General features: G+C 38.8%; 1 protein-coding gene across 3 annotated transcripts in view; it reads right to left on the minus strand.

Annotated features, from left to right (window-relative positions):
- The window catches only part of PSME4 (proteasome activator subunit 4), a 70,617-nt gene extending 45,206 nt beyond the window's left edge, over positions 1-25,411 (minus strand). The window contains exons 1-12 of one of the 3 annotated variants that reach the window (XR_008234698.1): positions 25,122-25,411; positions 17,905-18,045; positions 17,240-17,356; positions 12,280-12,324; positions 10,765-10,914; positions 9,508-9,571; positions 5,511-5,585; positions 4,868-4,990; positions 4,290-4,382; positions 3,104-3,369; positions 1,328-1,514; positions 548-637 (exon numbers count right to left, since the gene is read on the minus strand). Coding sequence is in view for 1 of the 3 variants with exons in the window: in XM_052783937.1 (XP_052639897.1) it covers positions 548-637; positions 1,328-1,514; positions 3,104-3,369; positions 4,290-4,382; positions 4,868-4,990; positions 5,511-5,585; positions 9,508-9,571; positions 10,765-10,914; positions 12,280-12,324; positions 17,240-17,356; positions 17,905-18,045; positions 25,122-25,300 (1,530 nt within the window). In the remaining 2 variants the exon portion in view is untranslated. Of the gene's footprint in view, positions 1-547; positions 638-1,327; positions 1,515-3,103; positions 3,370-4,289; positions 4,383-4,867; positions 4,991-5,510; positions 5,586-9,507; positions 9,572-10,764; positions 10,915-12,279; positions 12,325-17,239; positions 17,357-17,904; positions 18,046-24,557; positions 24,576-25,121 lie in introns of those variants that run through there. The other 2 variants (XR_008234699.1, XM_052783937.1) reach the window with 2 other exon arrangements.
- Between the last annotated feature and the right edge of the window lie 465 nt (positions 25,412-25,876).

Genomic DNA, 25,876 nt, shown 5'->3' on the forward strand with positions numbered 1-25,876 from the left:
CTAGAAACAATGTATATATATCTTACAACAACACTGTAGCTTTTATTGGTTTGGGGTTTTTTTATTGCCACTATAATGTTTTATGGTGACAAGAAGTTTCAAAAATTTAATAGTAACGAAGCTGCTGTTTTATTGGACTCAGAAAAATTTAGACGGCAAGGGACCTCTGGAGACCACATAGTCCAACCTCCTACGCACAGCAGGGAAAGCTTAGAGTCAAATTACACCACACAGGGCCTTGTGCAGCTAAGTTTTGACATAAAAACATTAAACTGTTTGAATTTAACATTATCTCTACAACAACTTATCACTAAGCAGCAATGCTAAGAACACATGGCCAATTTGCACACTGATGTCAGCTCTACCACACCAACCAGAAGCTAACCCCATCCACATCTTCATTTCTTTGTTGCATTTTTGCTTAACCTCATTTTATGTATACAAGAGTAGCAAACCTGTTACAGTTCTGAAGAGATTATTACATTGCTAGAAATCAAATTGAAAACTAGGTTATAGTTTTGTTTTTATAACCGCACAGCACTCTTACCTCTGAAAGATCATCTCTTTCTTGCAATACAGATGAACAATCTACTAAAGGCACCAAAGTAGAAAATGTTGCAATGAACTGGAATGTAATCTGTTGAGAGTTGCAAACAGCTCTTTAGTGTTACTGTATTCTACACATTAAAAAGCTTTTGCAATAAAGCTATGGGAGCTAAAGCAAATCATTACATTAAAAAAAATATCAAAGCCTAATTCTTCCACCCCAAAACTTCAATAGTTATTCCTGATTTCATATGTAAAACTTACCAGTCAGCACTGTGCAAAATCCCCTCAATTTTCTGAGTAACATAACACGTATTTTATCCTGAACTTTAAAGTTACAAAATCCCTATAATGTTTACGTTGTTTGAATAGTCAATTAATAGGAATTCCTGAACATGTGGGCTTTTAGGACATAATGTAATGAAAACCTAGTGATAAGGGTCTTCCTATTGATCTTAAAAGACTAGGAATATTTCCTAGGAGCTTTGGAACATCTCTTTTATCTTGTTTTTTAGAGCTGCCCAAGAAGTCAGTACAATGCTTACAACAATGTGGAGTTAAAGATTCACTTCACATTGTCCAACAAGCCAAAAACATTATCATAAGTTAGAGGCTTGTAATACTAACTTTTTACAAATAAAATTGTCCAGGAACAAAATCAGGCTAAGAACTTCTGGAAACATGAGTTACTTGCTTTCACACAAATATGAAAAAAAAAGCTTTCAGAGTGAACTAGTTGGCTAACTATCTTCTAAAAAAAAGGTAAGATTTATACACTCACCATACATTTGCTGAAGTCATTTGGATCCACCCCAGGCAATGCTCTCATCAGTAGAGGTAACATGTGTGTTGGACCTTCAGGAAACCACTTCCCACCAGACACCAGACTACGAGCTACTCCAATTACACAGCTTAAAGTAGCTGTGAGCTGATGAGGTTCTGTCAATGTCTCAAGTGCAGGATATGTTCTATAAAGTTTAAGAGCAGTCATATTAGGAACAAGAATGTTTCTAAAGTCTTCAAAGAAAAAAAAAAGTGGATTGCACATGTTATTTTCTACAGAATGGGTACAAAATTTCTGCAAGAAAAATTCAAACTCATCGATGGTTCCAAAATCTTTTTCCTAATCTTTTTGCAATGGACTTAACATTGCTCTATTAGAAAATGTTCCTTTCATTTGATCAGTCCTATTCACAACAAATTCAGGATTAAAGAATCTGTTAGCAGTTGCAGGATAGCAATTAATAACTGCATGGCCTCCTAGATCCAAAGCTATGATGATTTTCATGTTTGAACTTTAAGCTAATGCAAGCTGTGAACTTAGAAGTGTAAGGTTCTTGTGACAAGCGTGAAATCTTACCTTGACTGCCTCTAAAAAGATAAGGGATATATTACCTAATGTTACATTAAAGTCCATACATTTTTTAAAAAAACCTGTTACATTACTGTGATTTTTAAACCTTTTTTTTACACCAAGTACTTTTTAGCAAACTGCGTAACACTTCCTACTGTTATCAACAACCTACAGTTCAAATGAGAGTCATAGTGCTACCCCTGTCCTATGTCATTTGAAGCACAAAGGACCTACATCTACTCAACAATAGGAATTCAGAACTGCAGCCAAGGCAAACATACCAGTGATAGTTTGAACTACTGAGCAGACATTGTCTGTTCTCAAAACAGAAAAAGTAGACATACCCAATACGGGCGTCCATTGCTGTCCTTCTTAGAACTGTTATACTTGAAATGTTTTCATGTAAGAGCAGATTTATCAAGTTTTTACAAACAGTTGAGTCACTAAGGTATGGAAGCCAGGAAGGGCTCTTCAAGGCAAACTCATTTCTCCACTGTTTTTACAATACGAGTTGTTAAAGTACAAAAGACTGCATAGGAGGGGGAACATGGATAGGGACTAGAAAGAAAGCCTTTCATTGGGGTAGGAAGGAGTTACATTTTTGTTTTGGAATTTCAGGCACCAAGGGATTAGTAAGAGTACAAACTAAGTATTTTACACAGGCATGTGCTTTAGGAATTTGCTTATGAAGTCAGAAGCAATGACAGTAATTTTAAACAATCAGTAACTGTAACATACTCTGACACAAAACAGAAATATAAAACTTATGCTTATTACTACACAAACACGCAATACCATCATTTATATTTCGCCCAATGGAAAGCTAGTGAGAAGGCATAGGGTGGCTCATGAATAAAGGGTACAAAGTTGCTTTGTCAACTGATCCAGCCACTATCGGATACAAAATGCTAACAGAAAGGCAAACCACCTGACGACTACCCTATATTGCACAAGCTATGAACAGCTCCCAGAACTATTCCATTTGCCAGGTGTTTAAAACAAAACTAATAAAATAAAAAGCAAAGTCCTCCCTCACTCCCTGTCCTGATTCAGGTGATTGCTCAGGGGTGTGTATCAGCAGCTTCTCTCACTGCAAGCATTCATTCGCAACAAGGAAATTGCTTATCATTTAATATGACTGCTTTGCATTTTTATTTGTTGGGAACAGGAGCAGGGAAGTTGCAGTGATTCTGCAGAACTTACTTCTCAAGTACAGGTGGAATTACTAATTCAGGACGCATCAGTGCAAGGTTCTGCAGGGCTTGGGCAGCCTCCAGGCTTCCAGTTTTACTGAACATAGCCAGAAGAACAGGTTGAATAATGCATTCTACAAAGTCTGTAACATCCTGATCAGTAAGTTTATGACTATCAGGCACAGGAGTTAACCAATTCATTTTCTTGTAGCGCTCACGATGCAGTCTTCTGACAACACCACTGGGTAACCTTTGAAGTAGTTTCATCAGTTTGTTCTGTTGAATATACAAGAAATGCTATTCAATTACTGGGCAGTAGCAGAATCTGAGCTGCTAAGTGTACAATAGACAATTAGCAAGCCAGTATCTTGAAATTACACAATTGCAATAAAAGAAAACTCAGAAGAGCTCTAAATTACAATGTTCACAATTTGTCATTAAACTTCAGTTCCCAAAATATTAGCAATTATGCTGCCAGCACTACGCCTTATGATTTAAAAATCATGAAAAATACATACAAAGGATATAGTCAAGAATAAAGATTACCTACCAGTAATTAGGCAATCTTTGAGAGCATTCTCTGCACATTCATGTGTAAGCAAATATCCTATTCTAGAACAAGTCAGCTCGTTTGGCATTGCTTCGACCAGCCTTGCTACTTTAATCTGTACTTTCTACTAGTTATCACAGGGAGATTCTTACATTCTCTAGCAGAAGACTCCACTAGCTACACCATCAAAAAGTTATGCTTCATCAAACTAGATATGCATTAAAAATCTTTTTTGCTTTGGTTAATCAAAACTAGATTTTGCTAACTTGGAGACAGTAGGTCAGTAACACAAAAGCTATGTTACACAAGTAACACTGATGCTGTGTATCACCCTCCTTTAAAGTGCCAATTTCTTTTTCCTAGCTATATATGAATTGGATGTCTAGTTTTGCACATCTAAACTGCACTTGGGTTAGATGTTTGAAGAATACTCCCATTAGCTGTGGTCCTGACATCAGAATAAAAGTATGATTTGAATGACAGTACAATCACGTATCTTGAAGATTAAAGCCTCAAAATATTATACAACCAACAGACAATCTGGCTGTTGGAGCGCATAGTGTATCTATCTATCTATGTTTGATTTGACAGGTTTGACTGTTGAAATTACAGCCAAAGTTATTGTCTTGACATGCAAAAAACTCACCAGCCACCGCCCATTATTTGAAGGATGGTAAAAAGAGGCAATGCTATTGAACAATCCAGACAAGTGCTTCTGCACTAGTTTACTTGGTCCACCCTGTAAAAAATAAATGACAGTTTATTACTCTGAGAAAGTTAAAATGAACAGGTAACACAGTAGTACAAGTGAGTGCTCTCCCTTACCACAGCAATACCTCAAAGCATCAAATCACATCTGCAAATTCCTTCCCTTCCCCACCCTCAGCTCAGCACTAAGTAGCAAGTTCTCTCCATCTGATCTGATGAGGTTCACCCTAAAAGAGTGATTCAATGTTCAGCAGGTCCCAAGTGTGTATCCACAGAGGCATTTACAGCTGGCTGTTCATTTCCAGAACGCCACAGACAGCGGCTGTGAAATAAACCTTTCCATCCACATTCTAAACTGACAGTGAAACAATGTACTTTAAAACAAACCTTGGGCAAAAGATAGCCTAAAAACACACTTCTGCAGTGAGCTAAACAGAACAAATATTAATTTTAAATACATACTTGCTTAAAAGCTCTGTATTGGTTTTTGTTTCATTTTATGAAAAAGTTACTAACCATCATGGCTGTGATCCACATTACTGCATGTCCTACATCATAAGCATTTGTTAAGAATCTTGGAACAACCACTTGATTGCTTCCCACCGGAAGGTTTAAACTCCTCAAAATTCTGGTAAAAATCTGAAAAAAGAAAAAAACATTGACATAAATTAATAAATTAATTTATTAATTAAATAAATTTATTTATTTAAACTGACAAATTAATTTTCTAATCAAAAGGTGTTTGGTGGTTTCATTTTTTTTGAACAACATAACTGCTATGAACATCTTTTAAAAAATCCATAGACTGAAAGATTCAAAGGTCATATATACTATTTATCAAAAGAATATCATTAAGGGCTATTTCCACAAGAACATGGGATTAGTTATACAATCAGACAGTACTTGTGTAGTAAGGTATGTTGTTGCTTTGGTTTCAAGTCAGGTGATAACAGTAACAACTTCCAAATCTGTCTGTTACAAAAGGATGGCTCAAATTTTCAAAGCTAACCTTACGTCTTCAAATGAATGCACCTAATTTGAAACACTGGGCCACTGCAGTATAAGACCCATACAGGGAATATTAATTATTCTTAGCATAGTAACACTGAAGACTTACCTCAAAGTAAACAAAATAATTTCATAAAATGAAAAATATTACCTTTGGTACATATGGATCCCAGTCTATGTACCCGATGTTGTCAGTGGCCAAGCGAGCAAACAGATTTACTAGATGCTGAAAACAACCATAAAAGAAGGAAATACTCATTAGAATGTATTTATTATAAAGATGCACAAACCTCTCAGTCTACTTTACAGATGCAAGATAAAAGCTACCCATGGCACTAAAACACTTGTAAAGGGAGATTTCACTCTACCAGAAGCTACCAATACCATATTGCCTAATGCATCTGAATTCCTACCTTCAGGAGTCCAACTCGGTTACTCATCCGAGCATTTACAAAGCAGGTAATTGTGATCCAAGTTCTAGGAGAGGCAGCCTGTCAGAATATACACCCCTATCTCTTCAAATTTTCTTTCAAATATAAAGACATACTAGTAGTATTTTTAGAAGTTACACTCTCCCTTTCCCCATGCTCTGTGAATTAAAATGAAAGGCAGAATGTATTCACTATCATTTTAATTCTCAACCATTTATTGTTATAACAACTCTGAAGAACAGTAGATGAACAACAAACAAACTTATACTTGAGCTATATGTCATCAAAGACTTTAGCTTTTGCTAAGAAATATCTTCTCCCCTTTTGAGCAGCTTTGAGCTTTTTCCCCTTTTTGAACAGCTTCCAGAGACCAGAATATTCCTGGTAGTCACTTACAGAAAGACACCTGTACTAAGCTTCAGAGTCCTTCAAACGCTACCACCATTTTATCAACTGGGCGTAGCAGACTAGTCATCTCTGCAGCGAAGGTTTGGAACAAACTCCAGGTGACAGAAGAGAGATTTCCCACAACACAGTTTAGGCAAAGCAAAAAATCTCGTAACAGAACAGGCTCTAGTCTGGTGATTTCATCAACTACTCTAACAGAAACCTGCTACCTACTTTCATAGCCTTTGCATAGAGGACTATTTGGATTGGTTACTGGAAAATGTCCTAAGGAACATTCTGAAGAATGAGACCCAACCAACACACATATTCGGAATCCTCTTCTATGCAAGAATGAGAGATAGGCTCTATAGAAGATAGGAGGGTTGGGAGGAGAATAAACAGGTATCCAAAACCAAACCAATTTCTGGCAAAGGAAAGGGCCCTGCTCTATCCACTTCAGCTGCCAATGCATCATCCTGGTTCTTGATAACTTTGACCAGAAAGTGACACGCCAGGCACACATTCCACTATAACTCCAAGCTGGAGCAGCTTAACAAGTGCTTATGATTGTCAATTTATCTCATCGTGCTTCCTTCCTCACCGGCAGAGCGCTCTCATGCGAGCTGAATGTGGATATTGGCCTAAAATAGCATCTATATATAGACACTGAAGAAAATTCAACCACACATCTTAAAGGACTATTCAGCTTCTGCAGGATCCATCCTACTTAAAGCGCGCTTGCCTGTGCTGATGGCTGTCACATTCATAAGCTTTGGTTTATACACATGTCGTGGTTTAACCCCAGCCAGCAACTAAACACCACGCAGCCGCTCACTCACTCCCCCCCCACCCAGTGGGATGGGGGAGAAAATCGGGAAAAGAAGCAAAACCCGTGGGTTGAGCTAAGAACAGTTTAATAGAACAGAAAAGAAGAAACTAATAATGATAATGATAACACTAATAAAATGACAACAGCAATAATGAAAGGATTGGAATGTACAAATGATGCGCAGCGCAATTGCTCACCACCCGCCGACCGACACCCAGCCAGTCCCCCGAGCGGCGATTCCCCGGCCCCACTTCCCCGTTCCTATACTAGATGGGATGTCACATGGTATGGAATACCCCTTTGGCCAATTTGGGTCAGGTGCCCTGGCTGTGTCCTGTGCCAACTTCTTGTGCCCCTCCAGCTTTCTTGCTGGCTGGGCATGAGAAGCTGAAAAATCCTTGACTTTAGTCTAAACACTACTGAGCAACAACTGAAAACATCAGTGTTATCAGCATTCTTCGCATACTGAACTCAAAACATAGCACTGTACCAGCTACTAGGAAGACAGTTAACTCTATCCCAGCTGAAACCAGGACAACACATCTGTGGCTTGTGAAGGTCACAGGCATTAGCTGTCAGATGGGATGGCAGTATGTGACTATCTATGACGAATTAAGACACTCCATCACCAGAAGACAGTGTCATGAGTCCAAAAGGGAACTGAAAGATGTCATCAGGAAAGAGAGTTATCAGGACTAAACAAAAAAGGAGATGAAGTCTCACTCTCATATCCTGATTGTGAGAAAGTACATAATCCACCAACACTGCTTTTATGAGCTTGCCCAAATAGGGAAATACCTATCAGGTCTCCAAGAGCCTTGATGCTTCTGTCAGTACCTTGAAGCTATGGCAAAGCCAAAAGGAAGGGCCTTAAACAATCCTGTCTAATTCAGAGACAGGTGTTCACAGAAGAACAGTTCACCTCTCACTCTGAAGGACACAATAGCTTTGGAAAAAAACACAAATTCAATTCAGGACAGTCACAGCTGACACAGCCTGAAGACAAGTGTTACATTTTCTTAAATGATCTACCTTTTTTGTTTGATACCAGGAAATACCCACTGAAAAAACCCTTAACATGCACAAATGCAATTGATTCTATAGCTCCCCTTCACACAGCAAGTCTAATTCCTGCCAAAGCAAGCTGAGAAAAAGCTTGCAGCATACAGAGGCTTAAATTGGATTGCATAGTCAGAACCCATATGTCTAATCATCTGCATCCAGGCCTGATGAAGTGAACAAGCCTGCCCTTAAGAAGCGGACAATACAGCAAAGAAAACAAGAAGTGAAACCTTTGGGGAAAAAATAAAATTGTTTGGGCCTTCCGAGCAAACTGTCAAAATGCAGTGGAAGAGGGAAAAAATATCAGAGAACTTATGAAAGAGCATTCATGATTATCTGTTAGACCATTTGACAGAAACAAACCAAACCATGATACTAAAGTACAGGCTCTCATCTTTCTGTCAGAAAGAGTAGACAATTCTCATTTTTTGGATAGCCATCAGAAAGATGCAGAAGTGTCTACAGACAATCTCAAATAAAACTTTGGCAGTCACCCCTGTTCAAATCTGGACAATTGCCAACAGTTGGAACAAAGACTGCCTTCCTTTATTTGTGATGAAATGTAACTCAAACCAGAAAAACCTACACACAAGCCTTTTCACAAAGAAATTGCCAGAAACAGAATGTGCTACAAAGGTAGCATTCAGCGGTGTTTTGGAAATCAGCTTTCTCCAAAGACACTGAGAAGTCCTCCTTGTATATATAGGCAGGAGATTAGTAAAAGGAGCCAGATGGTCAATGAGCTTATCTTCATACTGAGTATGGAAAAAAATCTGGTAATATGCCAAGTTTCACTGCAGTAAAGCCAAGGCACAGGTCAGCTGACAACAATAGCACCTACTCTGCTGGTGGTGTTGTCTCAAGGATGAGATTTTATTTCCCAAGTTTGTATCTAGTCATATGAGACACACAAAAAAGGCAGACAGGTACATGGTAGACTATTTTCCTTGAAAGATACAGCCCAATGGTATTTTTGGCCAAGGGGAGTTCAGATTCTTTACTGTATCTAAAACAAAGATGACAACTCACTGAAGTCAAGGCAAAGCATTACTACTCAAAATTAGGGACCATGAGAAGTGTGTTAAGATATAAGAGATGGGACTTAACAGAATTATAATTTATAGAAATCACAATAGCACTTTCCATCATTGTAAGGATTAGCAGGCAGTCTGGAAAATGCCAGCTTTCCCAAGGCTGGAAAGAAAAGCTGCCTGAGCTAGCCATTAAACAGTGTTCACCAAGCACAAGTGCAGTCTCATTTATTCAGCCAGTAATTGCTTGCTAACAATCATGAAATTATTGTCTCTGCTTTCTTGTACTAGTTAAAGCAGAATGAAAAAAAATCCATTGTATCACTGTTTGACTTTGATGCCTTGCAAGCACATTGTAGGAATATTTAAATGGACTTATTCTAGTGTAGGTGAAAAGTAAATACTTACCCCTTCCCACTGGGGAAGATTTTGAACTGACACCCAAAGGCCTATAAATTCATCAAACCAAAGCCTGCAAGAGAACAGAATCAAAATAATTTTAATGTTGTGAAAGCAGCTCCCTCACTGGATATTTATCCCTCATCTCACCAGGTGGTCGCAAGAACTCACCTGCCCCTCAACTCATTCAACAAGAACAGGGATCGTCAACATGGACATGCTTGTATCACTGTGCCTGCCACAGCATCACCCCCACCCCCAACTCTGATCCCAAGCTTAAGTCTTTGCTTCTTTTACCTCTCCTCCTGTTACTCTTTTCTGACACCCCCCCCACCCGCCCCTTTCACACAAGTGTTTCACCAGGAGTTTCCTTATCTACTTCAGCTTTGCTATTTCATTACATATTGCCATCCCAACACAGGTAAACCAGATGACAATAAATCATTACTTCATTTCTATCTACCTTAAAATCTAAAATTTGTCCCTACTGACCGATTGTTACAAGCATCATTAGCATTTATTCTGAATTCATCTGAAGCCAAATATGCAAACCCTCCATACCAGTCCCTTACTTAAATTCACCTTTATAAACAATATTCCCTCCCTTCCTTGAAGTTTTCACTAATCCTATAGCACAAATATACTTTTAACCTAACTAGCTTAAGTAATCTCTACATGCGCTAAACATCACTGGCTTATGTTTCAAAGTTCAATAGTTCTACCTTAAAGATGATCCAGATACTGTCCCATCCTGCAAATGTTTGTCCTTTAATTCTCAAACTCATTTCCTATAGCAGTCTTCAGACCATCTCATACTTCCACATCTTGACAGTGAATTGAAGACCTCTACCTCTCACAATCCCATATTTGTAGTAACAGCTGTACTTTAACCTACATGAAGGACTTACCAGAAGCTACCCCAAATTAAATAGAAGGTAGGACTTAAAGCTGGGCTATGGTTAATAATTTTCATTTGTCAGACCATTCCTTCAGAATTAAAGTGCATGTAATTCAATTAGTTTGCTTTGTTGTATACCATGTGCTTCACTCTAGAGAAGGGAGAACTCATTAGAGAATAGGTACTAAGATTCCCCCAGGTTACTTTTACAAAAGAAGAATGCTGACAGAATTTCTGTCTTGAACTCCTTTCAAAAATGCCATTAAAAGCCACCACTCATTTTGCTGGTTGACTTCAAGTCATCCTGTAAAAGAATCACCTGCATTTGCAACAGAACACTATAGCAACAGACATTCAATTACACTTACTTGAAACCTTTCTGGTGAAGTTCAGGAGGAAGGGTAGTAGGTAGAAATAGTTCAAAGTAGGTAATAGCCTTTTGCATGGTAACATCAAATGGACACATTAAAGGCCTCCATTCATCTAGCATCTCCGCAGTGGCATCTTCTGGAAAATATCTGAAAACAAGGAAACGATTGAACATATACAGACTTGGCTTTAAACTTTGGGTCTTTTTTAAACATATTTAAAACTACTAATTTGTCATAAATCTTAGTTTTACAGTAAGACCGTGTACACAGGGGCAATAGACAGGCAGTCCTCAACTCCACTTAACCTTCACAAAACAGAGTTAAGATCAAGGACATCATGGTGCCTCATTTTAAGACCACAAATGTAAGAAGATTCTTGTCTTGTTGAACCACAAAAGATTCTGTACAACGCAAAACCATTTCAATGTGAAGGTTGGTCAAAATCAAACACCTACTGTTCACATTCAATGCAATGTAAAAAAAGATTACGTAAGGCATGAGGAACATTTATTGGAACATTACAAGAATGCTGGTTATTTAATTTCTTTTAAAAGAAACTAAATATCCATGCAATGCAATATTTAAAATGCATACCAGATACAACTGTTTATACAACATAATTATTGCAGTTGATATGGGGCCAATTGTAAGTCATGTTATCAGTGTCCCAACCTTAAGTCAGAATTTTCAAGAGACAAATATCACATTTTCATTTTTAAAACACTCTGCTTCAGTGACTTTCATACTCAGAACAGATACCAGAAAAATCAACACTGAAAACTAAGGGGTTTTATTTAGCCACGAAACCATATATATTTGGGAGAATATAGGTTTTAAGGTTGTTTTATCCTTATGTTCCTCATACTAAACGTATGTGTTTAGAACAGCATCTCCTATAGGAACACTCAATGGAGTAACATCAGTACGTGAAACAGCTGCTCCCATGAAAGCAGATGGTAACTACAAATGGCCATATGAACAGTAAAAAACAAGAGAACAAGTCTCTTCTCTGCATCTTTGCAGTATCTAAGCTGCTAAACTAGTCAATTAATGCAGAGAGCAAGACTGGTTCAGGCACACACATTCCCAGCGAACATAACAGCACAAAAGAGCAAAAGCAATGGTGGCCTTATCTAATGATACCCTGGCTTAACTATTAACAGATTTTCAACCAAGGCTGTTAAAAAAAAAACCAAAAAAAACAACAAAAAAACCCACACCAAACAACCTTACACTTTGTTTAAATATTATAACATAGAACATGCCTGTCATTGTTTTCATTTTAAGCAACTTATGAACCTGAGGTATTGATCATTCATAATGCAGTAAAAGAGAAAAGTTTCTACCCTCCACCCCAAACTTCTTAAACGAGTTGGAACAACATCAGCCAAGGAATGACTAGTAGGGTGGGTTTTGGTTTGGGTTTTTTTTTTAAACACTTTTCTTCCCCCTCTTAAAGTAATATTAAAGATACAGGCTTAAAAAACCCAAAACAAAACAAAAACCACTTACGGTCTGCAGCTCTTCACAAGTGTTTTCAGAACACTTTCTACAGAACTGAAACAAGAAAGGAAAAATTATGGATAGTATATTACCAAATTTCAATGACAGCATAAAATAAACAGCCATTTGCTGATTCTTCCCTGAAGAGCTTAAGATAATGTTGATGCAATTAGATGTCTTCTGTGAACATGCAGCAGCTAGTTGCCTTCTACACAGACCTAATCATAACGATTAAAATTGCTCTGCTGAACTCCTGGTTCTACTTTTCATATACTACTCTAGTATTTACTGCATTTAAGTGAAGAGTAGAATTATTATAATTTCTTGTAAGTAATGTCCTGCATTTTATCCATGAACAACCAGCAAAGCAAGGTAACTTCTTGGGGAAGTTGAAAACACAAACAGAAATGGTTTTATGGACTTCATAAATATTTGTAAGATACATAAAGGCAACAGGCTTCAGAAAGTTGTTATTATTAGACTTCAAACACCATTATCTGTCCTTTGCAATCTGGTTTTGGGTTTTGTCCAGTGGTTCTGAGAAGTGAACTATCTGCAAATCAATGGTTATTTCATTAGCTTCCCTCACAATTAACAGCTGATTTTAAAAGCGTTTTTATCCATAGCAAGAAAACTTATTTGAGAAATCATTTTAACACGAATTGTCACAGGATGCCATCAAACCACTTAAAAAAGACTAAACCTCAGAATAAACTCAAAGAATAAAAGGAAGGGGGAGGAGAGAAAGATATCGATCAATGGAACCATAAAGGTAGTAAACTGTCATGTTTTCAAATCTTCTGTTTATTACAAGACGAGCTCAAGACTAAATTGCACTTCTACCAAAAAACATTCCCTGAATGGGGGGAAAAAAAAAAAAAAAAGTTCTGGCACAAGAACTTCCTACAGCTTGTAGACATACTTTCTGTACTCTTAATAGAAAAATTGCATCCTTTAGCTCATCATCAAAAACTAACATACAGAATTGCTATTTTCATCAGAAAAAGATGACACAAACGTATCATCTTTAGAATTTTACCAAAGATCAGTTTAGGTCAATTGAGACACACAAATACTGGGCATGCACATACTCTCTCTCTAGTCCTACACAAAATAAACTGATGCCATACAAGCCAGGAGAAATACAAAATGGATAAACCACTACTTCCCTTCAACACCTCAACATTCACCACAAGCCAGCAAAAGCCCACCCAGCCCTCATAACAGTATTTCAGTTCAAGCAGCACTCTAGAAGATGCAAAATTCTGTGCACTTTATGCCACAGTGACAAAGTAAACCCATGACCTCTCCCAGAATGAAAATTTTGACCTGACTGACAGCTTCTAAAATTTGAAGAGGAATGGCCAACCATTCATTAAACAAAATCAATATCAAACTCTGCAAGAAGCTCTAAAAGATTCTGGATTAAAGTGCATACTGTTCTTGAAAGAGTTAAAAAATAGATAACAGTTGTTCCAAGAGTAGATAAATAAAGCATGAACCAGCAACTTTCCTTAAGAGCATTAAAGATTAACATGAAAAACGTTTGTGTGACAAAACCAAAAAAGCTACCCCCATACTATCACACTCTGCTGAAGTAAAATATTGCTAAAGAGAACCTGAAGGACAGAAGAATTTTAAGAAACACGGATGCCAGAGATCAACAAGTCTTTCAAATTCACAAGTTTTCAGTCAGATCTCAGCATTTGTTAGTGGAAACGAGCAAAGCAGAAAGACTGGAAGGGATGTCCCCTTCTGATCGCAATCTTAGAATGGAAGCTAGAAAGAAAAAAACAGCAGCAGACAATTTTGAACATACAGAAACTTCCATCTAAGACACAGTTAAAACTACAGACTAATTACAGAAGACATCTTGTAAGATTCCCATTTGATGACTACTAGCTAGAAAAGGACAGGACAACACACCTGGGGAGAACAAGAGACTGCTGGTTACTGTTTTCATTATCACTTTGAACCAACTCTCAAACTTCTTAGCAGTGGCTTCTGTTCCACTTTTGGTTAGACTTTCTGCATACCTGTTACTGCGGAATTGCTGAAAAATATCTACAGCTATCACACTCGCCAATTTTCGTATGCTACTCTATCCCTAAACCTAGCCATGGATTAATAGAGCACAACAGCAAACAACTATATACATAAACCATGCCAGATTGGATCAGCCTACTGCAGTTTGTACTCCTGTCCTTGCTCAGGTATTTAATGCTGACCATCTGGATAAGGTTTTTAAAACCTTTGTCACAGAGAGATAATGAAGCCACTTACACTGGAAGGTATCTCCTATTAATTACTGAAACAACAGTGTATTTAAGGAGATGAGGAAAATTTCTCATCCCATTCAGTTTTCTTTGCTTTTAGTTTCTCCTTATTACCTGAGGCATTATTAGCTTATTATTATGTCTTGTCACATGAATATATTAAAAAACACCCAACAATATTATTAACCCCTACCACTAGTCATCGTTTTGGCACTACATGATTATTTTCTTCTTTTGGAAATGACATGACCATATTAATTTGTAAATCGGGGGGTTTTTGCCTGCATTTTCAAAGAGAAACATGTTTCAGTTAAAACAACAAACATATAAACTGACACTGTTGACTCTTACATTATCGAAAAGCAGTAAAATCACAATTTTCAGTTTTTCAGGACAGATTCAGGCCTTAAGTGAAATTCTAGCCCTGCAGTAGACACCCGATTACAAGAGCTTAAAATAAGACAATGAAAAGAGCAACCAGCTACAGTTTCACAAATTATTTTACTGAATTTCTAACTTCGGTGAGCCAAATATTGATCTCTCATTGGGTTAGTACAACTAAAAATTTCTTCCTAAAAAAAAACCCAAACAAAGCAAAACGCACTGCAACTCCACTTCTACTTATACCAGTTTTCTGAATTTATGTATACACCAAAACTCCTGATACAGTTTTCACTGCAAAAATTCACAATAAACTCTTCCGATACAGAAACTTTGTTTCACACTTCACAGCTACAAGGTTGTTGCTGGGTGTATTTTCCAGAACCTATTACCTCACTGCTAAAGCACTTTCCATGATTTCATTGTTTTTAATAGTAAGGTACACTCACTTGGTAACATGCACTCCTGCACCAATACTGATTTTGCCCATACTAAGACACAGCAATTATTCAAATGTAAAATCTACCTTTCATTTAACCCTTGAAATATATATGCTGGTTAAATTAGTTAGCATGTAGCCACTTTATCAGCCACTTCACACACGCTATCTTGTTCCCCAATTAGAAAGGTTTACATACAGTGCGACATTCTCAAACAGTGGTGTAATGTTAACATTGGTTTTCTAATACAATTATTTATGCAGAAAATTACACCTGTGTGACATGTGCTACAATCTAACAGAACATGCAGAAGATTACACATCGGCCAGAGCTGAACAAAACAAAAAGTCATTCTTACCACCTATGTAATACATTAAGCACAAATGTTTTAGGTGAAGACAAGCCTGGTCGATATGAACTGAATGTAAAAAAAAAAAAAAAAAAATTAAAACAGTAGTTAAATTAACAGCTATAAATCAACTCAGCTTTTAAAAATATCTCGACTTCCACCAAAAAGACACCCCTCAAAATTGCTGTTAAAAAAAAAGAAAAAACACCGTATGAGAACAAATCGCACTGCATATTAAGATGGAGTGTCTGATATCTAATACAGTTAATAAAAGCTAAACACTTCAGACAGACCATCACAATCGATATCTTCCTCCCAGCTTAACCTCCTCTTCCCTCTTGGAAAAGTCCCTCCCCACTACACAAGTTTCTCACACAATAAATGAAAAGTGACTAGACAACAGCCCCACAGAGCAAAGTATACAGCTGCAGCAGGTGCTGGCATATGCATATGCATAAACCAACTAAAAAAGGCTCCGCTCTTTTGGATTTTCACTCACAAGTATTATCTACAATTAGCAAAATAATGCAATTTAGCAAAATTATTTTTCCACCTACGTAGCCATGACAGAAATACAGCAGGAAACGCTGCGTAGCAAGTTACAAGGCTACATGTATTTTCTGTTCATGTCACTTATCAGCAATAGGATCTTCCACTCAGTAAAAGGAATCAGTGGTAGTACTTCAGTATCCCTGGACAGAATTTTTTTGTTTTTTAATAAAGCCAATTAAGTATTTTCACCTGCAATTCTTTACGTGAAGTTTCAGTTGAAACAAACATAATGTGTTATCCATGTATACCTTTTATAATCTGTAATTTATAAAGCAGGACCTTCTTTAATTGGAATTACCAGGAAAATGGGAATTTTGCAAATTTGACAGATGGGGAGGGATTGGCAGCGCAGAGAAAGCAAAGAAAACAAGTTTTCATTTTTAAAATCAGTAGAACATTTCTAAAATTCTTAACTGGGAAAAAAATTGATCTGCCCATATCATATCATCACTTAGAAAATATATATACAGACACATATATGTATTTCCTGTAGAGGGCACGTCACTTTTCTTTGTATGCATACAGATCTGCACCTAGATTACAGATACTGGGAATGCTTACAGTACATATATTTTAGAACAGTACCATTTTTATTTTCCCAAACCCTTATTGTGTTATATAACTGAACAGCAGACATTTGACCTGAATATCGTTTAAAATTTAACATTATATCTGCTAAACTATGGGTTATCATCCTAAAATAAGTTGAAGACGACCCCTGTTCCTGCATATTTGGAAATGAACTCAATCACATTCATAAAGAGAGGAACACCATAACAAACACATTTCACTGACAGAAGGGTATACATGACTTAGTACAGTCTTGCATGCAATTACTGAAATATACTTCATGAAAATATAAGCAAAATATTTACTGTATATCAAATTCCAGATATTAAAGCAAATTACAAAGTACTTGCCAGCATTACACGTACTTATAGTCTATCAAATGTTTGAAAATGCAAACTTACTTGGGAAACCAATTTAATCCAAGATGTTCTGTTTTGGAGTATAATATCCTTTCCAGCATTTCATAAAGCGGTCTCCATGGTAACTCTAAATCATCCCTGGAAAGCAGTTCTTTTTTCCTAATAGAAAAGAAGAAAAAAAACAATGAGCACATTAGGATTAAACATTCACATTGACACACAGCACACCAGAATACCCCAGATCACTGCTCTGAATTATGCTTATCATCAGCATTTGGCACAAACTGCAGGAAGGTCAGGCAAGAAAAAAGCTAGCCACTTGCAGCAGTTCTGCACAAACAGAAGCTGTCAAGATCTTCAGGAAAAGTCTAAGTGAAATAAACATTATCAAATTATGAGACAGTCTTCATCTTCTCCGTCGGAGATTCAAGCTTAACACTTGGCTCTCTGAGATGTTTTCTTTTCCTAATAGGAGAAAAAACCCTGATGTTCTTTCACTTTCAATACCAATCCTAAAGCTCTGGAAGGGGCAAGGTGTTTGCGTAACAAGAACTCTTTAACCAACATCAACTGTACAGGGGAGATTAAGTGCACTAACATGTAATAGAACATATTATTACATTAAAGTATATAACAACATTAAGCAAGTGAAGTGATCAACTACTTAGAGATGAAAGTTTCAGTAGTCAGCAGAAATCTGTACGTACTTTAACAGGTTTATCAACAGGCGTGCAAATCCTTGCATCATGCTGATCTCCAGTTTTGGAATTGTTACCAGCTCATACAACAATTTGATAAAAAGCACATGATCTTCTCTGCTAAATTTTCTCCCATATAATCGGATGTATCTACAAACAAAACACAAGATGAGTCAGCAAAATTTTTAACACATTTCCATTTTGTCTAAGACCCAAGCCAGACTCTGACTTGCTGTTTAATGAAACAAAACTAAAACCTGATTCACAAGTCCAACAAATAAGAACCTGAAGACATATAGCAAAGGAAGACTGACAACTGAAACTAACTACAGAAAGAAAAAGAATGACCGAATAAAATTTACAGTCTTCTAAGATTCTGCAAATACCGTAACTTCATGCTCACACCAGATACCACAAAAACAGGGATCATATTCTTTCACCTCAACTTAAAATGTACTAGCTATAAAATTTAGTATTTCCATATCCCCATGTATTTATCTCTCTCTCAAAAAAAATCCAAAACCACAACTGTCACAAGCAGCCTTATTATAGTCTATCCTTTGCAGCTAGGACACTTTAAGAAGGAACCAGGACACAATTCAGAAGCCAAAAAAAAGAAACCCCCCCCCCCCCCCCCCCCAAAAAAACCCCAAAACGAGTATCACGTAAAGTCCAAATCTGATAGCTTCCGTAAGGCTGAACAACTGATTTAGCCACTGAGCTTTGCTGGTGGTGTGTCCCGCTTCTATACCTTATATTTACAATCTTAAGAAAGTATAGATCCATTAGGACTAACTCTGGAAGAAGTACTTGCTATTTCCAAGTTTAGACTGAATACAGGAATACATTTAAAATTTCAAAAGGTAATTTGCACCAGCAAAACCTATATAAGGTTCTAGTGCAGCATTTTACATGTCGCACAACTATAAATTACTGCTCACCTGGGAAGTACGCTTTCCTTGTTATTACTGCTCCAACTATCCTTAAAGATTCATAAAAAAACCTTACTAATATGCTGTCCTCCAAGTAGCAGACAAAGCATACAAGATATGAACCCCTATAAAACAATTTTTTGAGAAGCCTATTTGTTGTTTTTGTTTAAGATGTAGTAGAGGTTGGATTGATTTGTTGCTAAATATAAACCAGCGGAGCATCAAGGCTTTTTCTGGTAATGAGACAAATGTCAGATCTTGCACTGCTTATCTGGTATGCAGGGCAGCACACATTGCAGAATCTTACACTGGAACTGCCATGTGAAAAGATTAGGAAGGAAACATCTCTGAAGGACTCCTACTTGAAAGAAATAGAGGCTAGGTAATTTTAAAGGGGCAAACGTTAGCAGCTACTGATCTAACAATCAAAACAAACTGTCTTAATTCCTGAATTTGGTTTCTGAAATTCTGCAATATTGAGGAGTTTAGTTTAATATTATAACTGGTTTAGTTTCAAGTGTTTCATGCTCCTCTGTAAGCTTTTATTCCTCGCAGAACTGCCAGTGGGAGAACTGACTCCTTGAGAACTAAAATTCAGATCCCTTAATAAAACATGCTTACACAAAGCACACTTCACACAGTAACACAGAGCACACGGGATTTGGACTCAACCGCTTGAGTACTTTTTTTTCCTACTTCTCTACATCCCTGTTCCTCAATTTAAAACAAAATTATCTCTTTCAGGATCACCCATAGCTAGTAATCTTACCAGGAGGAGTTAGTTTCCTTAAATATACATATACCAAGACCCCTTGCTCTTCCCTCACAAGATTTTTTCCCAACCTTCTTCCTCCAGTTTCCTTTGAAGACACAGTGGAACAGCTGCAGGGCTCCAGCAAACCAATCATCAGCAGTTTTCAGAAAAAAAAAAGAAAAAAACCAACCAACACTACAGCGCTTCTTTGCACTTCCCTTTTCCTTCTGCCATTGATTTCAAGGGGAGATTTTAACATTTGATGGGCAGTATTTTCACTAATGCTTATTTCAACATGTTTCACTTATTTCAAATACAGAAGGGAACAAACAAAATACAGGATAACCCACTCTCCTATCACAGGAACCTAAATGATCTGGATTGGCCAGAAACACCATCTACCTATAGAATTACACCATCAACAGCTGAACACCTACACTTTTCACATGCATAAAATGGACATGAAGAAAGAATCCTCAGAAAAAAAAAAAGGGTGATGATTTTGTAAGGGCTAACAGAAGTATATAACTTAATCATACTTATTTTAATTGCAATATTTCACCTTTTAAAAGCATACATTGCTCACATACTGCATGGGAATAACCCAATGTGAATTTCTTCATGTATGATTAAAAAAAAAGAAATTGCAGAAGCCTGAAAAATACGTTTTAACTACAAAGAAACACTAGATTCACAAGAGATTCAGTTAATCTGTCAGTGTTGCTATATATAACCGAAAATAAAATGTTTGGCTGGTTACCTTTCTTGACATTTGCTAACAGCAGTTCTATTATACAAAATGCCATTTAATTAAGAAAGAAACAGAAGGAGTAAAGTACACAGAAACATACTGAACACAAAGATGTCACTATGCCCAAAAAGCAGAACTAGATGCCAAATTGCTCCCATATTTACAGCTTCTTTATGTAGGTGGGGGAGGCAGATTTTAAAACCATCAATTATTTGCCTTAATCCAGCTGTGCATTAAGACAATGACAGAAAATAATTACTTCTAGAAAGGGGCTAATCACCTTTTCCTCAAGATTAAATGAGCAAAATCTAACAGCAGGGAACTACAATATTTTCAGAATATCCCCTCACAAAGGATGAAGTATCGTCATTACTAAATAAAAGAATATAGGCAGAACTTCATGAATCCTGAAGGATGCCTAGGGGTTAATCACACAGATGCACATTCATCATATAAGTGGTGGCTCGTCAGGATTAAAAAAAAAAAAAATTATTAATTGGGTTATTGGGGGAAAAAAAAATAATTCCAGAACTAAATTACTGCAAAACAAAAAATAAGACTTCTTGTATGAAGGCAGGTAATGCTACATTGAGATGTTTCTTGAAATCTTAATGCTGCTGCCCTTTTGATGCCTCCTTTAAGAAAACCATCAAAGGTTTTATGAGCTCTCAGCCTCTACCAGTCAACTACAAAAAGGATAAATAAATTGTCCTTCATTGTGCTGGTCCACTGGGTCCTGATTTGGAGTTCAGCTACATGGAGAGAAAAAAAAAAGGCAACAAAACCAACCCACCCTAAAAAACACAATTAGGAAGTGAAAATTCTGTTGAGAGCGCCATCCTTTCTGTACAGTGTACAGGGTCTCTGGAGATTACAAAAAAAAAAAAATTAGAACTGAAAAGCCGATTCCCTATTCTAAAATTATTAGGTATCCAATCCCTCACTCCACAATTACAATAGACCTATTTTTAGGAGATGCACTATCATATCAAGTGGACATCCTAAATTGCCCTAGAAAGTTGGCTGCTCTGCTACAGTTAAAAATTGCCTTCACTTCTGAAGCTGAATAGAGCACTCTCCTAAATTCCTAGCTATCTATTTTCATTTTCTAACACACAGAACAGGGTTATGATTGGTCTAAAACTCAGTTTTTGACAATATGAAAAACAATTAATCATGCTCAACAAGACTATTTAAATCACATGTACATGTATACAGTATACACACACACCCCTTATGCATCTAGATAGAAAGCTTATACCTGATAAAGATGAGAGGGAAATAGACATAAAACAAGATTCACACACAACAGGGATTAAAATACTTCACAAAAGTCCCACTAAGATATTTTCATCCCCTCCATAACTTTGTGTCCTGTCATTCTAATTCAAAACAGTTGAGCTGCGCTTTTGCCACACCTTACAGCAAGACAGTTAAACGTCATTTTGTAATAAGCCTATACCTGACAAACACATAAAATAACACTGTCAGGAAGAGAAACTCTGTCCCTCAGCTCCAAAAACTCTACCCTTGCCTACTGAAGTAGAAAGCACAGAAAGACATTTGTGGGTTTTCCAGGCTGCAGAGCCAACCACATGTACAGTAACTACTAAATGTTCATGTTATACCAATATGCTCATTTACAGGCTATGTTCTTAAAAAAAAAAAAAAATTAAACAAAAACATCTATACACAAAGTTTATATGTAACACATGAAAGATGGAAAAATTGAAACAGCAGCCTATTTTTGACCTAAAGACCATACGGGAGTATGACGCAAGTCCATTTAAGCAAATTATTTTGATACAACATGCTTTCCCCTCCTCCCCACCACCACACACTGTAGCAAGTTATACAACTGAGATTCAGTCTTCTGCTTTCACAACCGGATTAGCATTTTATAAGATACAGATTTTACTAGCCAAAGTTGGAGGAATCTTGGGGTAATGATCACAGATTTAAATGCCAGTCTTTGAGGCAAGCAGTTTTACTTGCATAAGAAGTCCCAGTAAGTTGTAAGTTACATCAGTAACTGCACTATTTCTGTCTTCACAAGAGAGAAAGTTCTCTTGCCACACTCCACACATGCATCCCAACCAAAGAACCAGTTCCCATCACTGAAAATTATGCATAAAAGAATTATAATGTCCGTAAGCTGATTTGCATATCTGATAAACTCCAATTTTGCTCTTTTTTGCCCCCTACTCAGTTCATGACATCAGACAGCTGAAACAGCTACTCTTAAGGTAACTGTGCAAGTCATGTTTTCAGCTGTTGGGAGTGTAAGAAATACAAGATCTCAGGTTCAGCTGTCATCATGAAATAGCAACTGATACTCAAATTTTTAATTCACAAAAAGATTTGAATTTCACTTTCATTCTTCATGCTCTGCAGGGTTTATACAAGTTGTATAAAGTTGCAAGTACCTGAGGAGGTGTAACTATACAAGTATATAATTTGCATGCAATTTTTCCCTTTACTCATTTATATGTATGTACATATTACAATGTTTGAATGAACATTTGTATCTGTACAAGAAACAGATTAAAGACGTGTCAGCCACGGTTCTGAATTATACATTATTTCACAGAATACTGTGACAATACTGGCTTTTACGATTCAGACATTTGCAACAAAGCTAAGCAGTGATCATGCCATTATGAAGATTCTGGGCATTTTTTTTCATCAAACAAATGTGCTGGCCAGTAGGGAAAAAGGTAGTAAGTTGATTTGGAGATGAATCACCCACTATGAACAGACAGCAAAATTTTTATTTTATTGTCATTATCCTATAATTTGACTTAGATACGACATCAGAACACCATATGGTTGGAAGTGTTTCATCTAGGCCTAAACTTTTATTAATGTATTTCATCCTGCAGAAATAATTTGTCAAGTTACACTAAGAAGCAAAACATCTCTCGTGTTCAGTACACCAGCTTATTTTTAAACCAAGCCCACTGCTTCCTCCCCCTGCCTACATCCAAACATATGCAGAGTCTTACTGCATATAAGATGCTACAAAGAAATCTTGGGACTAACAGGCATCAGACAAGTTACAAACACACACACTAAATTCAAACTTCAAAGAGTAGGTGGAAAACCACAAATTAGACCCTCCTGACCTTTCTGTGATTCATAAAGTAGCACAGCAGCAGTTCTCAATAAGCTAAATTCACTGCCCTGAAGCCTAAACTGGTAACAGTAATTGCAATTTACAGAGTGAGTAACAGGGTGATTCTGATACAACCCAGCACATTTTCAAAGGACTCATGTGCCACATTCAGCCTATTTACCCAATGCCGATCTTTCTCGTAGTAAGAACTGCTACGTTTTCTTTCAACTTGATTAGTATAGGAAGTTCTACCACCGGTACAAAGGCAACAGGTACCACTGAAACCAGTATGAGCTAGGAGATGATTGGGGGGGCGGGAAGGGAAACAGTATTGAACTGGTTCCAAACAGGTTCAAACTGTCACAAAACACAAACACGTGAGTCATTTTGCAACCATCAATGTAATTCTAAGAACATCTCTTGGCAAATATAAAGACACATTTCAATACACGCTATCAAAGGGATTTGACTGCCAAATATATTAGATTCCCAATTAATGTTAAAAAAATTACTTATGTAGGGAGGAAGATTGCAAGTGAAGATCTCAAAATTGTACAAAACGCACATAATTTCATCATTTCTAGCACATAGGAAACACCATTTATGAAGGCACATGGAGCATTCAGCAAAAAAACATTATAAATACCCACAGAAGTACGATTTATTGACTGAAGCTACAGGAGTCATTGTCAGAGGATGCCATTTCCAGTGTCAGTGTCCAAAAGAAAAGAGGGTTAAGTACGCTTTGTAAAATTCACGAAGAGAAACCCACATTCTACTCGGTGCTATCTGTGAAACCACCATGTTTTCATCTGTATTAAAAGCACCTTGCCAGTACACACAGCAGAGCCAACATCAGCGTAAACTACACCGTGCCACAGTACAGGCAAGCTATCAAGGGCACCAACGGTGTTTACACAGCATTAAGCCAGAAAGTAATCCTGCTAGCACTGAACTAACAACCAGCCTGTCTTGGGAAAGACTTCATGTTCCTACAGCAGAAGTTACATGGAGACGGCGTCTCGCACAACTTGCTTAAAAAGGTAAGTGGTGAAACAGGTGGCCAAGTACGCATTTGAAAAAAAAAAAAAAAAAAAATATCAAACCAACCAAGCAGCGATCAACCCCACAAGAGCTTGACTCGTAAAAGTCTGGAAGTTTCAGAGACCACAGGCGCGCTCTCGGAGGCGAAGCCACCTTTGTCCCCGTTTCCTACGTCGAAGCACCCACGGGCCTTGTGTAAGACCCGCGCTGACGCCTCGCTACTGCCCGGGCTCCGCCGGCGGAGGCCGGCCCTCGCCGCCGGCCCGCAGTCCTGCCTTGGCAGCGCCGCCCGAGCCTCAGCCGAGCCGGGGAGAGGCGGGGGGGGGGGAAGGCGGGCACGGGGCAGTCGGCACCCGCTCACCTCTGACGAAGCGGCGCGGGGAGGAACCGTTATGCAGCGAGCCTGCCTTCCGCCGCGCTTCCCCAACAGCCCCACCGGCCCCGGGGGGGCCCCGCGGGGAAGGGACGAGCCCGGCACCCCGGCTCCGCACCCTCTACAGCCCTATAGCCCGCAGGCCCCCCTCCGAGGCGCCTTAACCCCGGGCGCGCCGCCGCCGCCCCGTCCCGCCCCGGCGCGGACGGAGCCGCAGCGGCCCCGCGGCGGGGGGAAGACCCCCTCCGGGCACTCACGTCGAGAGCTTCCTGGTCCAGAAGAGCCCGCCGGGCCACAGCTCCTGGAGCTGCACGGCCCGGGCCAGGTTGTCTTTGATCTGCGCGAGGAAGCGGGCGGCCTCGGCCTCCAGGCGCTCCCCGTAGGGCAGCAGCTTGTTGTAGACGATCTCCTTCTGCGGCGGCGGCGGCGGCGCCATGGCCGGCGCTGGGCTGCTTCGCGCCCCGCCGCCGCCCTCAGCTGCGCGCCAGGCCCCGGCACTCACCCAGCGGCGCGCCGTGACGACACACCGGGGAACGGCCGGGGAGCGAGGGAACCACCGCCCGCCCCGCTCACTTCCGGCGCGGCGGCGGAAGGCGGGGGCTGAGGGCAGCGCGCAGGGGCGGCAGCTACCCCTGCCGCGGGTACACCGCCCCCCCCCCCCCATCTCCACACAAACGAGGCGTTTCCCCGAGGAGAAACGCCGCGGGGCCGGGCTCAGGGGAGGCGGGTGCGTGGGGGGAGCTCGCTCCCGGTGCCCCCTGGTTCTGCGGCGGAGGGGAGCCGGGGCAGCACCTGGCAGACTCGGGGAGAGGACGGGTGGGTTTGGACACCTGTGTGAGGAGAACGATGTGGCGGCAAGGCCGTAACGCCTGCTCGAGTTCAGAGTTCGCTTTCTGCGGCTTTGCGGTTTATTAAAAAGCCCTTTTCGTACAGCTGCCGCCAGCCGAAACGCCTAACTCGGCATGAAAACGTTCACCTTCCAGCTGTTCTTCTCTTTGGAAGAGAATCGAAC

This window comes from Harpia harpyja, chromosome 4, assembly GCF_026419915.1.
Source record: "Harpia harpyja isolate bHarHar1 chromosome 4, bHarHar1 primary haplotype, whole genome shotgun sequence".
Lineage (NCBI taxonomy): Eukaryota > Metazoa > Chordata > Aves > Accipitriformes > Accipitridae > Harpia > Harpia harpyja.